The sequence below is a fragment of the Phalangium opilio genome, unplaced genomic scaffold, assembly GCF_054372755.1.
Source record: "Phalangium opilio isolate 3A_F unplaced genomic scaffold, DU_Popi_V2 ptg001170l_1, whole genome shotgun sequence".
Lineage (NCBI taxonomy): Eukaryota > Metazoa > Arthropoda > Arachnida > Opiliones > Phalangiidae > Phalangium > Phalangium opilio.
The window spans coordinates 12,435,096-12,458,271 of NW_028324255.1; the positions used below are offsets into that span (position 1 = coordinate 12,435,096).

Sequence of the window (23,176 nt, forward strand, 5' to 3'; positions counted from 1 at the left end):
AGGTGAACGTGATACTTTTGTGCAAATGGGTAAGGAACATTTTTGAGCATAGGGATATGGAATGTTTTTGTGCAGAGGTCCATGGATTTTTTTTGTGTACAGGTATATGGAATGTTTTTGTGCAGAAGTCCGTGGAATATTTTTGTATACAGGTATATGACTCATGTTTGTGCACAAATCTATAGAATGTTTTGTACACCGGTCTAGGACATATGATTGTGCACAAGTCTATGGCATCAGTTTGTGCAAAAGTCTAAGGTATGTGTTTTTGCACAAATATTTGACATCTATTTTTGCACAAGTCCATGGTATCTGTGTGTACAGGTCTACAAAATATGTTTGTGCACAAGTCTGAAGAATCTTTATGTGCACAAGTCTACGGAATATCTTGTGCAAATGTCGATGACATCTCTTTTTGAGGAAGTCTATGAAATCAGTTTTTTACACAAGCATATGACATCTGTTTGTGCACAAGTCTATAACATTGTGCAAAACCGTGTGACTTCTGTTTGTGTACAAGTCTGTGGAATCTATTTGTGCACGAGTCTACGTAATATATTTGTGCGCAAATCTATGGAATCTGTTTATGCGCTAGTCTACGGCATCTGTTTGTGCACGGGTCTACGGAAAATGTTTGTGCAAATGGGTGTGGAATATTTTTGAGCATATAGGGGTATGGAATGTTTCTGAACAGGTCCAAGGCATGTTTTTGTGCACAGGTCCATGGAATATTTTTGTACACAGGTCTATGTCACATGTTTATACAAAAGCCAATAGAATATTTTGTGCATAGGTCAATGGAATCTTTTTGTGCACAGCACAGTTTTATGAAATGTTTTGTGCGCAGGTCTAGGAAATATTTCTGTGCAAATGGTTATGGAATAGTTTTGTGCTATGGGTATGAAATCTTTATGTACACAGGTCTATGGAATCTTTAGCGCGCAGGTCTATGGAATCTTTATGTGCACAAGCATATATAATGTTTTGTGCACAGTTCCATGAAATATTTTGTGCACATCTTCATGAAATCTTTTGTGCACAGGTCTATGGAAACTTGATGTGCACAAGTCTATAGAATATTTTTTGTGCACATGTCTATGACTTCTGTTTGTGCACAAAACTATGGAATCTGGTTTGAACATGTCTATGGCATCTGTTGTGCACAAGCCTGTGACTTCCACAAGTCTACGCAATTTGTTTGTGCACATGGCTACGGAATCTGTGCACAGATCTCCGGAATCTGTTTGTACACAGGCCTACGGCATCTGTTTGTGCACAGGTTTACGGAATCTGTTTCCTTACAGGTCTACGGCATCTGTTTGTGCACAGGCCTACGGCATAATTTTTCAAGCACAGGTCTAGGGAATCTTTTGTGCACAGTTTTATGGAATCTCTTTGGGCCCAGGTCTATGGAATATTTTTGTGCACAGGTCTATGGAATCGTTTTGTGCAAATGGGTATGGAATCGTTTCGTGCAAATGGGTATGAAATTGTTTTGTGCAAATGGGTATGGAATCTTTATGGAAACAGGTCTATGACTTCTGTTTGTAAACAAGTCTAAGACTTCTGTTTGTGCACTAGTCCGTGGAATCTGATGTGCACATATCCTTGACATCTCTTATTGCGCAAGTCTATGATGTATTTTTTGTGCAAGTCTATGACATCTGTTTGTGCACAACCCTGTGACTTCCGTTTGTGTCCAAGTATCCGGAATCTGTTTGTGCACATGTCTACGGTATCTGTTTGTGCACATGTCTACGGTATCTGTTTGTGCACATGTCTACGGTATCTGTTTGTGCACATGTCTACGGTATCTGTTTGTGCACAGGTCTACGGAATATTTTTGTGCACAGGTCTACGGAATATTTTTGTGCACAAGCCTACTGAATCGGTTTGTGCAGAGGTCTAAGGAATCTGTCTTTGCAAAGGCCACTGCATTTGTTTGTGCACAGGTCTAAAGAACATTTTTCTGCAAATGGATACGGGATATTTTTGTGCAAATGGATATGCAGTATTTTTGTGCACTGGTGTACGAGATATTCTTGAGCATATTTTTGAGCATAGGGGTATGGAATGTTTTTGTGCAGAGGTCCATGGAATCTTTTTGTGTACAGGTATATAACATCTCTTTTTGCACAAGTTTATGACATCTGTTTGTGCGTAAGTCTATGACATCATTTTGTGCGCAAGTCTATGACATCAGTTTGTGTTCAATTCTAAGGTATCTGTTTGTGCACAATTCTAAGGGATCTGTTTGTGCACAATTCTAACGGATCTGTTTGTGCACAAGTCTACGGGATCTGTTTGTACACAATTATATGACATGTGTTTTCATAAGTCTATGTTATCTACGAAATATGTTGTAGCGCTTTTTCGTTAGTCTAATTAAAACTAAGTTAAATATAAGTTAAATAGTAATATAAGAAACTAGCTACAAGTTAAATGCCCGGAAACTCGCGTCAATTTCACTATTGGGTTGAGCGAGAAAAATATTATAAAACGTTGTCTAGGGGTTTTGTGTGTGTAGGCTTAAATTAGTAAAAGGGTCCGAATTGAGTTGCCAATGAACCATAATATTTAATACCGACAAATAACATAAAACAATGCAATCGCACAAATAATGTTAAGCATGTAAAACTTCCATGGAAGAAACCATTTAGAAAAATAATGTCATGCGGTTTAATCCAAATAAGGATTGTAAATTTAATTCATTTACGAATTAGTCCCAATAAGGGTTTAAAGGTTGAATTTTAAATATACGTTAATTATTAATCCAAATAAGGATTATTACATTACCTCCAAGTAAGGATGGTAACTAAGAATTTTGAGTGCTGGTAAGAACTCTTCAGAGTACAGTTATTATGATAAATAATAATCCAAGTAAGGATTGATTATAAGGTCCAAGTAAGGACAGATAAATAAGTCCAAATAAGGACTGGCGGGTTTGACTCTTTAGAGTATCATTACCAAGGACTTAACCCAAGTAAGGATTAAGACATGCACTCAAATAATTATCCCAAAAGGGGATTAATTCATTAACTCATTTGAGTTAATGTAAATAGTTTAAAATAATAAACATAATTATTTACAACGATACATTTCCTGAGAGGAGTCCATTCTGATGAACGGTTGGCGAGCGTTCGAGGCTGAATTGCCACAAGAGTTCCAAAGCGTCCATTACGTTTTCATAGATTTATTACGCGGCGCGTGGTCTCGTTATGGGCTTATGCCTCTTTTATGATTTTGGGCCATAGCCTCTTTTCGCGGTTTCGACCGACTGTTTTTGAAAGTTTTAATCTCTTTCTAAGTTCTTAAAAGGTTAAGTTCGCGGTCTTGCATCTCTTTTCTCAGAAGCCTAGTCGTATTGAGACATTTTAGGGTATATCAAAAAGTATCAAGTCTATCCCTTTTTAACGCGTGCAGGGGTTTTTATCATACCCGTGTTGTATGGGCCAAAGGTGGTACCAATAATATTTTAGAGGTATATCAACCTCTAGGTACAAGTACCAATAGCAATCAAGGGGGACGTATTTTCTAGGGTAACGTGGTACCCGACGTAACTGGTCACGTGGTGATCGGTATCCATGATTGGATGGGTTGGTTACCTGACCTTACCACTGCTGACCCATTCACCCCTTTTAACTTGGTGACGCGCACTTCGGCACCGCACACAGAAACTGTCAAAAGTTATTAATGACATCCGCGACCACAAAATACAGTAACACAAAATATATACAGTAACAACCTGGTTATTTGTCAAATATAATAAATGACCATTCGTGGCCACTAAACACAGAAATACAAAATATATACAGTAAAAGCATAGTTAACAATCTTAAAGTTTGGTTCGACAATTGGCAACTCATTTCTCAAAAGGGATTAAATGCTAAAAATGGAGAAGGTTTGGTTTTGTAAAATTCTATTTGAAAGGGGTTCCCAAGATCGGAGACCCAGACAAGGTCCAGGCCCGCCGTCTCCGTGTAGAAGAAAGCGGTGCTTCAAACAAAGATAAAGGTCGCTAAATGTGCATGGTGGCGACTACCTGTCCAGCAGGTCGTCCCCTCCCAGTACACACGTTAAAGCTTAGTTATCGAGCACGGATCCAAGTACCCGAAAACTTGGCGACCCATATATCATGTTTGACAGCTGAAGCGCGGGAACTATTTCAAAGCTTAGAATTTCTTATATTTTCTCAAAATAATTATATACCCTAATATTTTTATATATTGTAACAAAATAACGTTACAATGTTTGTGCACTCAGGGTTACCACAAATAACCTTGTAATAGTTATAGGAAAATAGGAAATTTACAATTTATTTACAGGAAATTATGGGAGACTAGCTGTTACCCGCGGCATCGCTTGAGTGTAGTAACCCCAGTAGCACTGCCGACGTAGGGCCTACATGGTCGGCTTTGTGTGTTACCGACGAGTTGGTAAAAAGTCACTAATAAGTCGGGAGAGTAATGGTTTGAAAGTCGAAATGTCCGCCTGGAGGGACGACGGCCCGCCGGTTTCCCTACTGTTTTGAGGCTACTATAAAACGACTGTTGGCCGACTATATGTCGGCGTCATTATGCCTACATAAAGCCGCACTCAATCCGACGATTTCGCGGCTTTTTAGTATAGGAACGGTAAATCGTCGGTAAAGGGCTGGTAGAGTAAGGGTTTGAGAGTCGAAATGTCCGCCTGGAGGGAAGACGGCCCGCCGGTTTTCCGACTGTTATGAGGCGACTATAAAACAACTGTTGGCCGACTATATGTCGGCGTCATTATGCCTACCTAAAGCCGCGCTCAATCCGACGATTTCGCGGCTTTTTAGTATAGGAACGGTAAATCGTCGGTAAAGGGCAGGTAGAGTAAGGGTTTGAGAATCGAAAGGTCCGCCCGGTTGGACGATGGCCCACTGGTTTACCGACTGTTACGACACGAATGAAATTCGACCCTCATCCAACACGTTAGAGAGTCGACTTAACCGCCTGTCAGCAAGAAGTCCGACGCTTTTGCGACGATCAAACCTTAACTCGAGGCCCGATGGTTTTGCGACGATCAAGCCTTAACTCGAGGCTTCATTCGCTTATAGTAAAGGATACTGATACCTAGTATTGAAATTTCTTTAATACATTTTCAATGAACAACACTTAAGAATTTGTACTTTTTATATTTCAAGTAACATGCAGGTCAATTATAACAATTTCAAATATTAAACAATGTATTCTATATGACACGACTAGTCGAATGAAAATATTAGCTGCCTAGCTAATTGGTTTTAACAAAAAGTAAAATTTTTCAGGGCGAGTATAATATTTACATCAATTAAAGCATTTATTAATATTCATTGTTAATATCTTCGATTTGGCCAATTACTATCTCTTAAATTACAAAAATCTTAATGAAAAATATACACTTACAGATTTTTTAAGGAAAAAGAAAAACATACAATTCTAAAGGGTATTACTTGACACATTTTTCTCTTAAAATGTTTGAAACCGCATAAAAATTCTTAAATTAAAACAAATTGAGATCTATTTTGGAATTCAGTATTATTTTCACAACCAAAAATCTTTAAAATACTTAATATATAAGGTTTTTGAACTCCAAGCGCCCCAAAACACATGCTTCTTTTATAATAAACAAAGAAACTGAAGGTATACATAAACGTTTAAGTTTTGGTTTCACTTTCTATGGGTGTGGTTCCCAGCAGATGAGAAGCTAGGTAAAAAAGCTAAGGCTTATGCATAAAATTGGCTCTAAGATAAATTGATAATTCAAGAACAAAATTCAAACCTTACGTGACAAACGAAGACGTTTCTAGTTTATATAGTGTGACAAAGAACCTTAGCGATGAAATTAAAAGTTAGCAAGCCTATAACTAATCATTTTCGACCACAAAAATCTCGTTTAAACATCCTAACGACCCAGCCGCGTCAGAGATACTGGAAAGGCTAACTTGCTTTCGCACTAGCAGCGCCCTCTTCGATGATGACGTGCATGGTTTCATTTTACTCTTTTAAAACGTGACCATACCGACTAGCGGGAAGGAGTTGGTAATCAATTGCCAAAAATGGGTTACGTGTTTTAGACGGTAGGCAAGCCTACTTCAAACCACCACAGTTGCAACTGTCGGATAAATGTCGGTTACTAAACGGCTTAAGAATAACTTTGCTTTTAATTTTACTCTTCTTAAACGTCACAATAACGACTAGCGCGAGGGAGTTGGTCATCATTTGGCAAAAAATGTGTTGGAATTTTCTAGACGGTAGGCAAGCCTACTTCAAACCACCACAGTTCCAACTGTCGGATAAATGTCGGTTACTAAACGGCTTAAGAATAACTTTGCTTTTAATTTTACTCTTCTTAAACGTCACAATAACGACTAGCGCGAGGGAGTTGGTCATCATTTGGCAAAAAATGTGTTGGAATTTTCTAGACGGTAGGCAAGCCTACTTCAAACCACCACAGTTCCAACTGTCGGATAAATGTCGGTTACTAAACGGCCTAAGCATAACTTTGCTTTTAATTTTACTCTTTTTAAACGTCACAATACCGACTAGCGCGAGAGAGTCGGTAATCAATTGGCAAAAAAAAAGTTGGAATTTTCTAGACGGTAGGCAAGCCTACTTTAAACCATCTCTGTTCCAACTGTCTGATAGATGTCGGAATTGCCAACTAAAAGAAGTAGTCTTCTTCATGAGTCGGAAAAGTGTCGGAATAAGCATGGTACAGCTGACTGGACCGTAAACCGACTATTCGACCTTTAACCGACTGTTATGCGGAAGGCTTGTGCTACTGGGGAAGAACTCCATCAAGTATGGGTACATTTTACTGAGTCGACTAATATTTTTGTAGCATCCTAGGAGCGAAGGCACTCGGCGTCGCCCATCAGCTCGTCGTGACATTTTTTATTACTTTACACGCAGACATTCTATAAAGAAAGGTTTTTAAATATCTGGCCGCCATTTAAAATGATGGCAACAAATCGATCCCGAAAGACCATATATATATATAGGTTAAAGGAATCCAGTGTACTAAATATTTGTGAAATCGGTTGAAACTCACGAACTTTCTTACAAAGAGAAGATTTGTTACATTTCTGTGCGCCAATTATGAAGATGGCGGCGGATTGGAAAAATCTTTCTTAGTACGCGAATACTACTTACGAGTAACGTTCCTCCAAATTTTCAGCCTTCTGGGGCCAGCGGTTTGGGCTGGGCGATGATTATCAGTCAGTCTGTCAGTCGGTCAGGACTTTGATTTATATAGATATAGATGTATAATTAAAAAAAACAGGAAAAGACAAGAGAACTACTCTTGAAAAAATAGCAAAATATAGGTTGCAAATGCTTTGAAAGTAATAAGACAAGATTTACAAAGGAGCTTTGGTTTAATTATAACCATAAGTTCGTAAGATATGTTACATAAATTTGTCACTGGAAACTGAGAGCTTGTCTCGAAGTGACGTAAATGAAACGTCATAGCTTCTCGTAAAGCGACGCCTGATGAGGCCCTGTCAAAGGCTTAGTACAGACTAAATAGGAAGATGGAGTAGAAAATCACGTGTAGTCAATTCTCGCGTCGTTCTCGAACTAGCTCTCATTAAGTCTCTAGCATTTCGAAATATAGGAAGTGTCATACTTATGGAACGTAATCTTAGAAACATATGCTATAACTTTAAAACATCACAGACTTCCCTGACAAATATTTTTAGAGGCTTCCATAGCTTTGGTGATATATAACAAAACCAAAAGTGAGAGCGCACAAAATATCTACAATTTCAAAAAATCGGAAAATATAGGAAAATTATCGAAATAATAGGAACTAATAGGAAGACATCCGAAAATAGGAAAAATTATAAAATTTAGGAAATGTGGTCACCCAGCGCAGGTCTACGGAATATGTTTGTGCACAGGTGTATAGATTGTTTTTGTACACAGGTCTACGTAATATTTTTTTAGCCTAAGTCTTCGGAATCTATTTGTATTATTGCATCCACTGTGCTTTGCACGTGAAAACGACGGGAAGGCAATTTGAGTTGGACTGGGCGTTGAAGCAATCAAGATTAATACTTCTATAATAGATGGTTAGGGCCTTGTTAGTTCAAACGTGGTAACTAATATACGCGCAACACCACAAGACTTAAATGGAGCGCCTGCTTTTCAGTATACGTTTTAAAATACTAGTTTCTAAACAGTTTTAATTCATATTAAGACTGAAGTGACAGATATTTATCAAAACTGTCTTTGTACACAAAGACGCGAAAAAGTAAGAGATAAGTGTAGAAAATTAACTGTTTGAAGTAACAGATATTCAAATTTTCATTATTGAAGACGTGATTATAAAACATCAATTATTTGAAAAAATTTCTTATCTTAGTTTTTTTTCACAAAAATTTCAGAGAAACTACCTTAATACTACTTTTTATTTTCTAGAAACATTTGCTTCGAGGAAGTTCAAATACTCGGATATCTGAAAAATAGAGATAGAAGAATTTATTTTTATATTTTAAAATTGAAAATATTGCGAACCGAAAATTACATTCGCCCTTTGACTGTGATGTAGTTATTAGAGTCAAAAGGATCTGTAGCTTGATCGTGATCTTTTGAGAGATATACATCACGTCAATTTTTGAAACTTCGAAAACTTTAAAATTAACGAACACGTTTTGTTAAGTTTTCATGCTTGTTTTATTTTGTCTGCTATCAACGATTTTCTGTACATTTTATTCTCCTTATAGGCCCGAATACTCAAACTAACTCTAAATTTTAAAAAGAAAATAAAATGCATACGTTTTCTATTTTTAAAATGATGCACATGTTTAAGGATAAAATATTTTACTTAAGGAATTTTGGTGAAAAAAACTAAGATAAGAAATTTTTTCAAATAATTGATGTTTTATAATCACGTCTTCAAAAATTAAAATTTGAATATCTGTTACTTCAAACAGTTAATTTTCTACACTTATCTCTTCCATTTTTGCGTCTTTGTGTACAAAGACAGTTTTTATTAATTTATTTATGTGCTAATTAAATAAATAACGATTTTCCCCGTTTCCTACCGCGCTCCTCATGTGTTTCGTTCTCGTTCGGTAGCTATCGCCATCTATGTTATGTTTGACTGGAACGTTTTGGCGGTTAATTCAAATGTGGGTTTAGACAGAGCTAACATAGTGTTAAATGAGCGTTATGCGTTTGATCATTTTAGCATTGCTAAAGGTAATTCGAGGGGATAATCACTAAAATGCGTAATCACTATAACTAAACTTTCTCTTTCAAAGGTTTCTGGGCATAAGTCTTTATTAGAAATTTATAAGATGCGATAAGTGTGCATCGGCATAAGTCTATGTTGTAAACTGATCGAGGGGATTATCCCTAAAAACTATCTGTTCTTCGATTCGCCGGAATATTAGAATTACAGCATAAGTAAATTTATACGGTTATAATTTAATCACTGTTTAGAGTAGGGAATCGAGGGGCTATTCACTCTGATTTTATGCACGGTACATCATTTAAGCATTGAAAAAGATAGCGCTATTCACTCATTAGGGTAAGGTATAGAGGGGTTATCCACTCATTAGGGTAAGGTATAGAGGGGTTATCCACTCGTACGATGTGGCTACTATTACGAGCCCTTGTTTGCTTTAAATACCTTTGTATTTGTTCTTCCGTTTGTTGATTTATCAGAACAGGATGAGATAATTCCTGTTCATTCAGTCCTAAATCATTTTCAACAGGTTCTAATTTCACACATTCAATGTTGGCTCTTTCACTTTCCTCCTAAGTTATAAACAAATAACAATAATTGAACTAATACTTTTAACCTGATTCTCTTGCACATCGACTATGAAAATGAAGAATGTTACAAACCATCAGGTCCTTGATTTCACTTTCCAACTCATTAATGACCCCATTGACCCTTTCAATTTCATCCAGTTTCTCATTTATCGTAAACAAAGTTCTCATTCTCTCTTTTTTCACTGTTGACATTAAACCATTACACTGAAAAAAATAGGCTGCATTACAAAATAGGACTTCCTTCTACGCAGAATGTCTTCTAAAGTGTCCAGAAAGAAAACAGAGAAACCAATGACGTGAACTAAGGGGGGATCAGAAGGGGTTTTTCGTCAAGGGCTCCACCAGAGGCTTGCGGGCGCGAGAGCTTTGCAAGAACTATAAGCAAGGCTGCAGTTTGTGTGTGTAGGCATAGAGCTCCCACAAGGCTCTTGTGGTGCCCTTTAATAACACTATAAATGGTCGAGAGATATGTTTCCATAAGCCTATGGTGATAGGCTTATGGTGTTTCTAATCACCCACAAGTAAACATTGGTTTACTTAAGGTTTTTCTGATGGACCCTAAAAGGCACACCTTACACACTAGCACACTTTACACACTCTTCTGAAAAACGCTAATTCGTACATTGAATATCATTTTTCACACTGCAAACTCGTACTATACATCCTAGCTGTCAGAACGATGCACAAAAGCTTAGTATACAGCATTTAAATTAATATCAATTGAAATAATAACGTTGTTCAGAGTAATTAGAGAATATTAAAGAATTTTGGTATCTGTACGAACTACGAGGACTTCTATCAACCTTAGTGCGAAGAATCCTGAGTCGACGGAGGTGTGCCTTTTCCATGCCGTGCAGGGTTGGCAAAAATCCGGATAATTTGAATAAAATCCAGACCAGTGGTTTTTATTGGATTAAACCGGATTTTATTGGATTTATCCGGATTTTTTAAAAAATGAGTCATTTTAGGTTTTTTTGGAGGCAAAGTACTTCTGTTTAGCTCTTATATAAGTTTTGGGGCACTCCCCGACCCGACCCCTAGCCTCGGTTCCAATATAAAATCGTTTAACTGCTAAAATGTTTTCCTGAAATCTATTTCTTTCCTAAGTGCACGAACCTAACACTAGCGCGGCTCCAGTGGATCCCTTACAAAGGGACTTTCCTTCTAAACTCCGGGTTTGGCTTGGCAAAGGCTAGTGGGCGGGATTTATACATGCACGTATAAATCCCGCCCACAAATGGCTCTAGCTTTCCCAAGCCAAAACTGGAGTTCGTAAGGAAAGTCAACCTGTAGGGGATCCACTGGAACCACGCTATGCTTTAAGTTCGAGTGATACTGGTAAAATATTTTAAGCTGAAACTGGACAGTAACTGGTAACATAACTATTAGTTTTATCATTTATAATAAATAATCTTTAGTTATCGCTTCATATATGTTTGCCTTAATTGTTTCTGGTTGTATTTTAATTATTTTTATGGCACAAATTTGATTTTTCCCCATTCATAATTAAGCCGGATATTTTAGGTGGATTTTTTAAGTGGATTAATCCGGATTAAACCAGGTGGTTTAAACCGGACTGGATAGGTAGTTGCCAACCCTGATGCCGTGCACACCTCTCTTCTCCTCGGCGGTGTATTTTGCACACCTCGTCGACGACCAAGGCGAAGAATCTTGGGCCGTCGAGTTTTAAGGAGGTGTGCCTTTTCCATGCCGTTGCACACCTCTCTTCTCATCGGCGGTATATTTTACACACCCCGTTGAGAAGTCCGATGACTAAAGTTATGTTCGAAGGCATAAGAAAAGAAAAAAATGTTTGCGAATTTTATAAGTACTAACAATCTATGAAACTTGTAATCATTTATTTGGAGTGTGATATTCGGCAGAAGCCACAAAACTAATGTAATTAAAGAATTTTGCTGCGAAGAATCCTGAGTCGACGGAGGTGTGCCTTATCCATGCCGTGCACACCTCTCTTCTCCTCGGCGGTGTATTTTGCACACCTCGTCGACGACCAAGGCGAAGAATCCTGGGCCGTCGAGTTTTAAGGAGGTGTGCCTTTTCCATGCCGTTGCACACCTCTCTTCTCATCGGCGGTATATTTTACACACCCCGTTGAGAAGTCCGATGACTAAAGTTATGTTCGAAGGTATAAGAAAAGAAAAAAAATGTTTGCGAATTTTATAAGTACTAACAATCTATGAAACTTGTAATCATATATTTGGAGCGTGATATTCCGCAGAAGCCACAAAACTGATGTACTTAAAGAATTTTGCTTTTTGTACGAGGTGTGCTATCATTCATGCCGTTGCACACCTCTCTTCCGACCGGCCATGTATTGCACACCTCGTCGACGACCAAGGCTTAGTGCGAAGAATCCCGGGCCGTCGAGTTTTAAGGAGGTGTGCCTTTTCCACGCCGCGCAAACCTCTCTTCACATCGGCGGTATATTTTACACACCCCGTTGAGGACCAAGTACGATGGTATTTGTAAAGAAACTTCTTGGCGAAGTATATAACATGAAATATAAGTACCGATAATTTGACACAGTAAAAAAAACTGAAACCTTTTTTTCTATATTAAAAATCTACGAAACTTCTAATCATTCTTTGGATGCCTGAGATTCCTTAGAAGTGTAGAAGAAGTTTCAAGTGAACTTCTCCAGAAATGAGTTTTTCTCCATGGAAATGGTACTTATTGGTCTTTAAAATTCATTAACAATTATTTCTAATTATTTTTTATTATTTTGATAGGATTTAATGGAAAAAAAAAGAAAAAAATCGATTTCTCAGATAGCCTTTTTGGTTAATTTTTCGGAAATCTTCTCCAGAAATGAGTTTTTCTCGATGGAAATGGTACTTATTGGCGAGTAAAACTAATTAACAATTAGTTCTAATTATTGTTCATCATTTTGATAGGATTTAATGGGGAAAAAGATAAAATCAATTTTGCAGATTTTAAATTTTCTGAAACTTCTCCAGAAATGCGTTTTTTCTCCATGGAAATGGTACTTATTGGTCTCTAAATTTAGTTAATAATTATTTCTAATTACTGATCCCGACTATAAGTCTAATTAAAGTTTCCAATTATGTAAACTTGGATTTCGACCCTTTGGCTACGTAAAAACAAGTTGAAAATATTCTTCAACTATTATCACCTTAATAATTATTATAAGAAATTTGACAAACACCTTATGAGACACGATATTAATCCTAATTAAAAATAATTATTAAGTTTTATCCGCACATTTGTTTTACCAGACTTGCTCGACAGTGGCGAGAATGTATGGTCCATCTTTATGGCGGGCGTTTCAAAAAATTCCGAACTTAGTCAGCCTGGGCATAGGGTTGTTTTTAACCAATCCTGAGCAAATTAATTTAAATACACGAGTTGAAAAAACTAATCAGGATAAAAAACCGATCTATTCAACCACTCTAATAATTATTCCACGATATTTAAAAATGTTTCACCCTTGGGCATCCTTAAGGAAGTGTAGTTTACTACTTAAATCTCTATAATTTTATTAAGAAAATCCAGTCATGTATTTTATATTCATAATTTCATACCCATTAAATAAATCACATCAGGGATTTTCTATTTATACTCAATCCAATCTCGTAATTTTAATCTATATGGAGTTTAACATTACGAGGTGGATAATTTTTTGCGAGTTAGACCCAAGGTTTCCCAACCAAGGGGTGCACTTTATCACAACATAACTTTACAGCACTAGCAAAGGCTGAAAAGTAGTGTGAAGTTAAGTTAACAAATTTGAATAGGTTTCAAAAACAAAACTTTTTTTTAAACTTTTTGGGCCTACATTTTATCTTGCTAAACCTAAGGTAAGATTATCACAATTAAACACCTGGAGAAGTTTTATAATTATCTTGTAATTATCATTTACAACAAATCCTTAAAATTTTAATAAATAGTTTTACTTTGGATTAATATCGTGTCTGACAAGGTGTTTGTCGAATTTCTTATAATAATTATTAAGGTGATAATAGTTGAAGAATATTTTCACCTTTTTTTTACGTAGCCAAAGGGTCGAAATCCAAATTTACATAATTGGAAACTTTAATTAGACTTATAGTCGGGATCAGTAATTAGAAATAATTATTAACTAAATTTAGAGACCAATAAGTACCATTTCCATGGAGAAAAAACGCATTTCTGGAGAAGTTTCAGAAAATTTAATATCTGAAAAATTGATTTTATCTTTTTTCCCCATTAAATCCTATCAAAATGATGAACAATAATTAGAACTAATTGTTAATTAGTTTTACACGCCAATAAGTACCATTTCCATCGAGAAAAACTCATTTCTGGAGAAGATTTCCGAAAAATTAACCAAAAAGGCTATCTGAGAAATCGATTTTTTTCTTTTTTTTCCATTAAATCCTATCAAAATAATAAAAAAATAATTAGAAATAATTGTTAATGAATTTTAAAGACCAATAAGTACCATTTCCATGGAGAAAAACTCATTTCTGGAGAAGTTCACTTTAAACTTCTTCTACACTTCTAAGGAATCTCAGGCATCCAAAGAATGATTAGAAGTTTCGTAGATTTTTAATATAGAAAAAAAGGTTTCAGTTTTTTTTACTGTGTCAAATTATCGGTACTTATATTTCATGTTATATACTTCGCCAAGAAGTTTCTTTACAAATACCATCGTACTTGGTCCTCGACGGGGTGTGTAAAATATACCGCCGATGTGAAGAGAGGTTTGCGCGGCATGGAAAAGGCACACCTCCTTAAAACTCGACGGCCCGGGATTCTTCGCACTAAGCCTTGGTCGTCGACGAGGTGTGCAATACACGGCCGGTCGGAAGAGAGGTGTGCAAGGGCATGAATGATAGCACACCTCGTGCAAAAAGCAAAATTCTTTAAGTACATCAGTTTTGTGGCTTCTGCGGAATATCACGCTCCAAATAAATGATTACAAGTTTCATAGATTGTTAGTACTTATTAAATTCGCAAACATTTTTTTCTTTTCTTATGCCTTCGAACATAACTTTAGTCATCGGACTTCTCAACGGGGTGTGTAAAATATACCGCCGATGAGAAGAGAGGTGTGCAACGGCATGGAAAAGGCACACCTCCTTAAAACTCGACGGCCCAAGATTCTTCGCCTTGGTCGTCGACGAGGTGTGCAAAATACACCGCCGAGGAGAAGAGAGGTGTGCACGGCATGGAAAAGGCACACCTCCGTCGACTCAGGATTCTTCGCACTAAGGTTGATAGAAGTCCTCGTAGTTCGTACAGATACCAAAATTCTTTAATATTCTCTAATTACTCTGAACAACGTTATTATTTCAATTGATATTAATTTAAATGCTGTATACTAAGCTTTTGTGCATCGTTCTGACAGCTAGGATGTATAGTACGAGTTTGCAGTGTGAAAAATGATATTCAATGTACGAATTAGCGTTTTTCAGAAGAGTGTGTAAAGTGTGCTAGTGTGTAAGGTATGCCTTTTAGGGTCCATCGTTTTTCTATTGCGATTTATACTTTAAAGCAAATGTCAGCTCCTGTGGCGCCCAAAACACACTGATTAACCTTCTACACACCAATTTTATGTAGCCAAAGGCAGGAACCAATCAGAAATCATAATCAAGGGCGGAGCTAGACCTAATCTTTGACAAGCTTATTGGGTCAGTCAACTCCACCCCTTGACTATGGGAGCATCTAGTGCCGTTTTTTTAATACTAAACCACAGTCAGGGCTGAGACTTTTTTTAAAAGGGACTGAAAAGAAGGCATCAGCGGTGGGTAAAAATTATTTGAAATACGTCAGAGGCACGTGACCTAGGAGAAGCGTGGTTCAAAGAAGCTTAGTTCGTTTTATTTCATGGAATTGGCGCTGCGATCTCACGAAAAACAAAGGACTAGATGTCCAGTTCCACTGCATGAGGAGCCTTTGTATCTTGGCATCACGTGATGTCCGTGACGTATTTCTTCAAATAATTTTTAGCCACACACCGATGCCTTCTTTGCAGTCCCTTTAAAGGGATACTAGATTGGATGGCTCATGCTGTACTGGCCCAAACGCTATAGGCTTTGAAACTCACCTTGGCTTTTAGTTGCTTTATTTGATCATCTTTGCTTAAGTGATCACAGTTGCAATAATTCTCCTCCATTTCCTATAAACAAAGTCCAGTTTTTTGAAATTCCAAATTTCTGTGCAAACCACGGATAGTCCAATAATTTCTCAAGTACCTCTTTAAGCGCCACCCTTTGAAGACTTATAGAACTCATTTCGGAAATGTCTGACTCTAAAGACATAACTTTTCAAACTAGAGCTATTTTATCAAAAACAAACAACAAATCCTTTACGAAAATCATTCCCCCAGTGTTGTCAAAAAATTGAGTGAGAAGATAGAAAGGCTACAAGTTACAGAATAATAAAATTTAATGCGAAAATCCAAAACCCCTTTAGGTTGGGGCCAATTTCGGTTTAAATTGTGTAGCAGTCATGGTAGCAGACGATGGTATAAGTAAGGACGGCACGCCGGCAGACGGCAGCCCGGCACGGGCATTCCGTAATTTCCCTTTTGAAATTTTAAATTAAGTGCTTCAAAGAGAGAATTATTCAATTCTAAATCTGAACTTCTCAAGGCGAATGTGCGCTATCAAGGAGAAATAAAAATTGCAGACCTTGATACTGCTGAAAGGGTCTTTAACGATGACTGCAACTACTTCTCCCATTTTCATTGCTCCATGGGAACTCAATGAGTTAACTTGGAGGAGATGGTGGGCTGGAGTAAAATGTTGGTGGTACATGTGCGGCAATGAAAGTCTCCCAGAGTACCTTGCGCACGCCACTACCCTTCCATATCTGGTTATTAAGTTCTGCCGCGTAGCACTATTGTATTTGTATGGGAGTAGCTTCTATTTTTAAAACATAGTGGGCATCTTTGACGTTTTCTTACCGTATTACCCCATACAGAAACAGTGAGGATGCTCGGAGACTCGGAGAAAGACGGAGAGCGTAGTTGCCATAGATGTGTTTATAGAGGCTACTTTATAGGTATAAAGATGAGATCTCCAATTCTCCATCACACTCTCTTCCAAGTAAAAAAGTCATAGCCCACTCGATCATACGCTCACGGACGATTCCATTGATTCGAATCAGACTTAGAAATAGCACACGTCCACTGGTCCAAAACCAGTTTATTAATTGCTTGGACTAGTTTATTTATTCCAAAACTTGGGGTCAGTGGTCCCAGGGACCACTTTATTAATTATGGTTTTTGGAAAAAATAGACGGTGGGACCAGTTTATTATTATTCCGGGGTTCCTTATTAGAATTTTTCTAGCTCAACACATTTTACATTTTCTTCCAATTCTACTCATAGGTAGTTAGTACTCCTTGGCTACAACTTCCCTACAAAAGTTTTGTAGTCTATTGACTATTGATCTTGTCTAGCGTCTATACTCTAGAATGAGTCTCTTGTAGTCAGAAGTTGATGACTTCTTATCCTGGGAAGTATTGGACACTAAGGCATTATATAGTATCCATCCCTGTTGGTCAAAATTGCCTATGGCAATCGTAAAAGAGGGTCGAAAGTTTCCTCCCCACTAGGAAAACTATCTAATCTACTGAAAAAATTCCCACGCCGAGAGGCTGTGGCACTCAAACTGTGGGGCGTGTTCAAAACTTCTTCAGCGCCAATCGTTGAAAAGCCGTCTGGCTAGAACTCTATGAAAATCCATTACCCCTAGGACCCCACCGGAATTTCTAGCAGTCTATTAAAACAGCTGTTCTTGTCACCGTTTCTGATTCGTTACCTCAAACCACAGGACACACCTTAAAGTATCGTTTCTTGCCCGCTGCTGGCGCGCAAATCAGCCTGCCAACTCAAAATGAGGGAAATGCCGTAGGTGGCGCGGTGATAGGACCTTATAAGAAGTTGGCTAACAGAGATGGATATGGTTCGAGTCCAATACTTCCCAGGATAAGAAGTCATAAACTTCTGTTGTAGTCGACAGTCTAGACCATAGCCAGTACTAGTTGTGCAATGCCGACTCAATTTATAAATTGAGTCGGCATTGAGTTTTCAGTAGTACTAGTTGTCAGTAGTCGTATGAGTCAGGCGGGTTTAATGGTAAGCGGACTAAGCGGCCGCTTGGGGCCCCGGGATGCCATGGGGCCCCGAATTGAGCAGAATTAATTTTCTTCCATTATCAATTTTTTTAAAGTAAAAAATGGAGAGACTAATAGTTTTAAAAGGAAATAAATGACGAATATTTTCCCTTTCAGTATTACACCAAGAAGGGATTTATATAAGAAGACCTAAATCGCGAGATTTTACGCTTCTACTCTTACGCCGGTGTCAGTGGACAAGTAAGCCCCACCCCTTTCATTCCCGTCATTACTCTGCGCTTTCCCATTGGATCCCATGGGGATAGGTTATACGCACGCGAATGATTCCGAGTAGAGAAAAAGCAAACCTCGAGCAAAGAAAACAGAAAATGGAGGCTGCCCGTTGTGCTGAAACCAAAGTGAAGAGAGCGAGGGAGATAGAAACGTGCTTTATAAAATCCGCCGAAAAATGAGAAAATAGGGGGGGGGGGGGTAGTAAAAACATTTTTCTTTACGTTTAGTTTTAGGACGCACATCCTTTGCGCATGGGGGATTGACCCCCTCGCCTTATCTCTGTCATCCCCTACGTCAACTATGCGCGAGAAAGCTGCGCTCAGGCGCCGCGGTGTACCGTATATTTAACCCCGTTTTCACCACGCATGGATCACGGCTGCCTATACCGATTCTCTCTCCGTCTTTCTCTCCTCTTTGCTCAAACTTTACGACGGTTGCTTTTAATTGCCATGAACACGTTAGTTAAAGGTTTTGAACATACTTAACTTGATGGATTTTGAATATGTGTCTCTACGTAAAAATCGTTCGTTCTGTAATTGTTTCTAAATCGAATCAAGTGTACCTATGATTTCGCGAGTTCCAAAAACCAAACCAAGACTTAAAGGGCTCCTTCGGACCCTTAGACACATGGCCCCGCGGATTTCCATCCCCTCTTCATAGACGATCTTCCTCAGTACACTCCCTCTCTCTGGCTAGGTAGGGGGGTTCGGAAATCCGTGGGGCCATGTGTCTAAGGGTCCGAAGGAGCCCTTTAACGAAAAGGTAAAAGAAATAGATGGTGGAAAACATATAGCGTTTTTCTTTGCGGTAAAAACGAGCTACTCCGAGACGGCGGCTCGTCTTTCAATGACCCAGTCGCTCACTCCCGGTTTCCTCCCGGATTGATCCCAACCGCTCCGAGTCTAGAGACGGAGCGCCTGAAGACGTCACAAAACCGCTCTGAAAAAAACTTTTGTCTTTCATTCGGAGCAACTACATTCATTCCCTCGAGCTAGAGCGATGACGTAACACGTAAATTTGGAGCGATCTCGGAGCGCTCTCAGGCGACCCAAAAAACGATATAAGATAAAATAATAAGTCCCGGCTCCTTTTCCACCCCCCCTCCCACTCATTAAGGGGGATTGTCGACTATCACGCGCGCACCGGCCTTCTTATATAAATTCCTTCTTACAACTACTATTTAATTTTAATATCTTGAGTTTGGGGGCCCCAAAATGGTTACCGCTTGGGGCCTCCACTTGACTTAAAGTGATACTCTCAATGCTTTTCGACTAGTACAAGATGAGGGCAGTTTTAGGTAAAAAATGTGCCTAAAATTATGTGTGCCAAAAAATATATCGAATTGAAACGTTTAAAATTAAGAAAAGTACGTTAGATATTTTGAAATTCAAACTAGCCGCGAAATACCGCCCAACTTGTTTTTCACGTAGTGACGTTACTAATGTCTCTTGATTCATTGGTTGTTTGGAAATAGGAGAATGTAGGGAGCTCTAGACCACTGTATAGTAGCTTTTCACCTTCACTGGGGAAGCGGCGCATATTTGAGAAGACCTTTGTAAACATAATTCTGATTTTTCATGTTTATTATCCTTTGTTCTCTTAACTCTCGGTTACGTTGTAGAGTAAGGATGATAGAGATTTGTCAAAATTGTTACAGGCAATGTCCAAAACACCACATTTTTGCACTATTTTGACAAAGACTTAGCTTCCATGTATAATAATGATATGTCTTTATTTTAGCCTAATGGCCCTAATCTAAGCTTTAACATATTTTTAATTGTAATTAAACATAGAAAAATTATTACTTTGAACACCAAAATTACATTGAAACTATTTACCTTCCTTTATAACTTTCAAAGCATCCGTATCGAAATGAGTTATATTAATTTGGCGAAAATGCAGAATAGTATGAAAACTACTTTTAGGAGTAAATCTACTGTACCTCCGAGGGCGAAGGAGGGTCGCGGGAGTAATTTAGTTTTTTCGCTCGTTTTTTTGCAAACGACTGTAGAGGGGGCAGTGATCGGAGCGGCGCCGAAAACTAATACTTTTAAAAATTAATTGAAAATAGTTAAGTTATTAAAACTATCAATGTCTATATATTTTTGAAAACGTAATTTTAGGTTCTATCTGATTTAAAATAATGAAAGCTTTTCATTGGTAGTCAAAAGATTGATTCTATCCCTTTAAGACGCCACTGCGTATTAGGCAGTAGTGTATGGTCACATTACAGGATTTTGATCTGGGTTACTGATAGCGAGAGAAGATATTGCCACCGAATTTATGTAAAATGCAATAATAGTTCAGAAAAGGATTAAGAACTTCAAATATCATTAGACCAATGCCGATTCAATTGAAATTTTTACTTTCTTTCTTAACATTAAAGTTTTTAACATGGATTTTTGACATGCATAATGTTTAACAAGGGATGGTGGAATAATGTATAAATGGAACTTAGGAGGATATAGGGGTCAGGGAGTCGTCGACTGCCTGTTCTTAGAGCTCTCTCGTTTCGGTCTCTCCGATGGGAGCTTCGTGCACGCCCACCTAGTTAACTTGGTTACGCGCATCACATGACCACGCAACAAATATTTGTTAAATCGGTTGAAACGCGCGTAATTTGTTGCATAGAGAAAATGTTTTACATTTCTGGGCACCATTTTTTAAGATGGCGGACTCGGTGGATTGGAAAAATCTTTCTTTGTGCGCACCTACTACTTATGAGTAACATTCCAGCAAATCTTCAGTCTTCTAGAGCAAGCGGTTTGGGCTGGGCTTTGATTATCAGTCGGTCTGTCAGTCAGGACTTTGATTTATATAGATATAGATTATTTGCTGGGACCGATTCTTGTTAGTTTAGAAAATTGTCGAGGGGTTTGATGAAATTGTTTACAGCCGTTTTTTTATCGAAAATAAGCGTTCCTGTTTCGAAGGGGAAAAGAATGAAGCAAAAGATGAAGAATGACGATGATTGTCTTCCCAATGTTAAGAAATGTTTTGTAAGGTTTGATAGAATCAAGGACGATTTCAAAGGAGTACCAGGGTGTGCGAGGTACGTTATAATACGCGTTACTACGAAGTATAAGCCCAATTTAATCTCGATTAAATTAGATTTTAATGACAGGGTAACTATGATTTCAAAAAGGTGAGATAAATTTAAATATTTTGATGGTACGAGGGGCTAATTACTGTGGGATTACGAAGAGTTACTGGCCCCACGATTTGGTTCAGAATCAAATGCTATCGCGTAATGTTAATTTTATTATTAATATCTTGGTAAAAGTAATAAAATACAGTTAAGGGGCGTTGACTATTATTATTATTTTTTATTTTATTAATTTATTTATTATTTTTATTTATTATCATTAATTTTCGTTTGGGACTTGCGCGAAGTATAACAATGGCTAGAAGTGACTTCGACGAGGAATGCGATTCCGAAGAAGATATTAATGAGGAATTAAGTTGGTTAAATTTAAAGGGAAGAATATTAATACCGTCTGGGAATTGTTTGAAGTAGTTGTGGATGATCAAAATTACACTAAATGTCTATTATGAGAGAGATAAGTTAACAGAAAGTGTGGAAATACTTGAATTACTCGATAAATACTCGAAACAAATTTTCCAACTACTCGATACTCGATAAAGGAAAATATCAATACTCGAGACTCGACTCAAACCAAAAATTCAAGGCTCGCACAGCCCTAAGAAGAGATTGGCAGGAATTGAGAAAAATATTGAACGCAATTTGAATCAAGTTTCCGGTATGAGTAATCAGTACTGCCATAAGCAACGAAACTAAATAATACCTTCGAGAAATTTAAAAAGGAGATGAACAATAAAATTAGTCAATTATTACGGTAAACGAAGATATAATTACTGTAATTCCAGTTGTAATATTAATTGATATTAAATAAAGCGTTTAAATCGATATTGCTACTAATAAACTTTACTATCCGTTCGAAACGGTTTTATGAATAACTAGCAAAATAATAATATTATTATTATTACTTGTAGAAACAAGACGACTAAAGGGCTGGAATCGTAATAGTAGTCACATCGTACCGTACTTAACAGGCGTACAGAAAATTTGAGTGAATAGCCCCTCGATGCGCTACCTTTAAGTTTGTTAAAATTATTACTTACTTTACTTATGTTATGATTGTAATAGTGTGACACGAACGGAAAATATGAGTGAGTAGCCCCACGATGCGCATACTTTAACAGTGGTAAAACGAAATACCCATTAAAAGAAGTTCAAAAAAATCGGAGTGAATAGCCCCTCGATACCCTAAAAATATTATAACCCTTAATCCTTACTTAAATAAATGTACTTACGTTATAATTGTGATATTCGGGGCCACAAGCTAGTACTTTCTTCTGAAATTCTTCTCGATTTATAGAGAAATAAACGTAACTTTTAATAATAAACACCACCTTAAGACACATTCTAAATATAATGTATTTACTTGCTTTTGCTTCTTAAAAACTCCCTCCATTACATTGAATTTTGAAATAGGGGAAAGGGATTGAAAGCGTGAAACCCTTATTTATTGTCGACGGATGACGGGTATCTTAAAGGAAGTATTAAACCTTCCATATAAACTAAGGCAATACCATAATCCTCTCTCTCGCTTTAAATATATCAAGCAAAAGTAAAACATAACACAGACTAGTACAATTAAATGCAATGTTTAAACTTACTATTATAATTCCCATCATTTTAAAAAACAAGAACGAAAAATATGACCTCACCACAATTCTCTCCCATTGACTCTTCAATGACGAACGAAAAATTTTATACTACCAAAGGCGCTACTCTTGACAATACTACTACTACGAGAATGACAACAGGCTAGGTCAAACAAAGACCCACATCGTATATGTTCATCATACGATGTGGCTAAAAAGGTTCAGCGTTGCCCGTTAAGATATTTGGTTAGTTCCGGCCGCCATTTTAATGCTGCGGCATATTTAAAGCACACAACCATAGAGCCAGTATGGTAATT

At 37.5% G+C, this 23,176-nt stretch overlaps 1 protein-coding gene and 1 long non-coding RNA gene across 2 annotated transcripts; both read right to left on the reverse strand.

Moving 5' to 3' along the window:
• Window positions 1–5,099: 5,099 nt before the first annotated feature.
• LOC149587327 (uncharacterized) lies at window positions 5,100–5,901 on the reverse strand. Its single transcript, XR_016380334.1, has 2 exons — window positions 5,793–5,901; window positions 5,100–5,712 (listed from the first exon to the last, which is right to left on the reverse strand). It is a non-coding gene; the product is annotated as an uncharacterized LOC149587327 (long non-coding RNA).
• A 2,483-nt stretch (window positions 5,902–8,384) lies between these two features.
• On the reverse strand, window positions 8,385–16,283 carry LOC149587328 (uncharacterized). The gene is made up of 5 exons (XM_089863337.1): window positions 16,010–16,283; window positions 15,862–15,933; window positions 9,864–9,995; window positions 9,646–9,773; window positions 8,385–8,755 (listed from the first exon to the last, which is right to left on the reverse strand). Exons 1-5 carry the CDS (start codon window positions 16,073–16,075, stop codon window positions 8,674–8,676), a joined length of 480 nt encoding a protein of 159 aa, XP_089719463.1. The 5' UTR covers window positions 16,076–16,283; the 3' UTR covers window positions 8,385–8,673.
• Window positions 16,284–23,176: the final 6,893 nt, after the last annotated feature.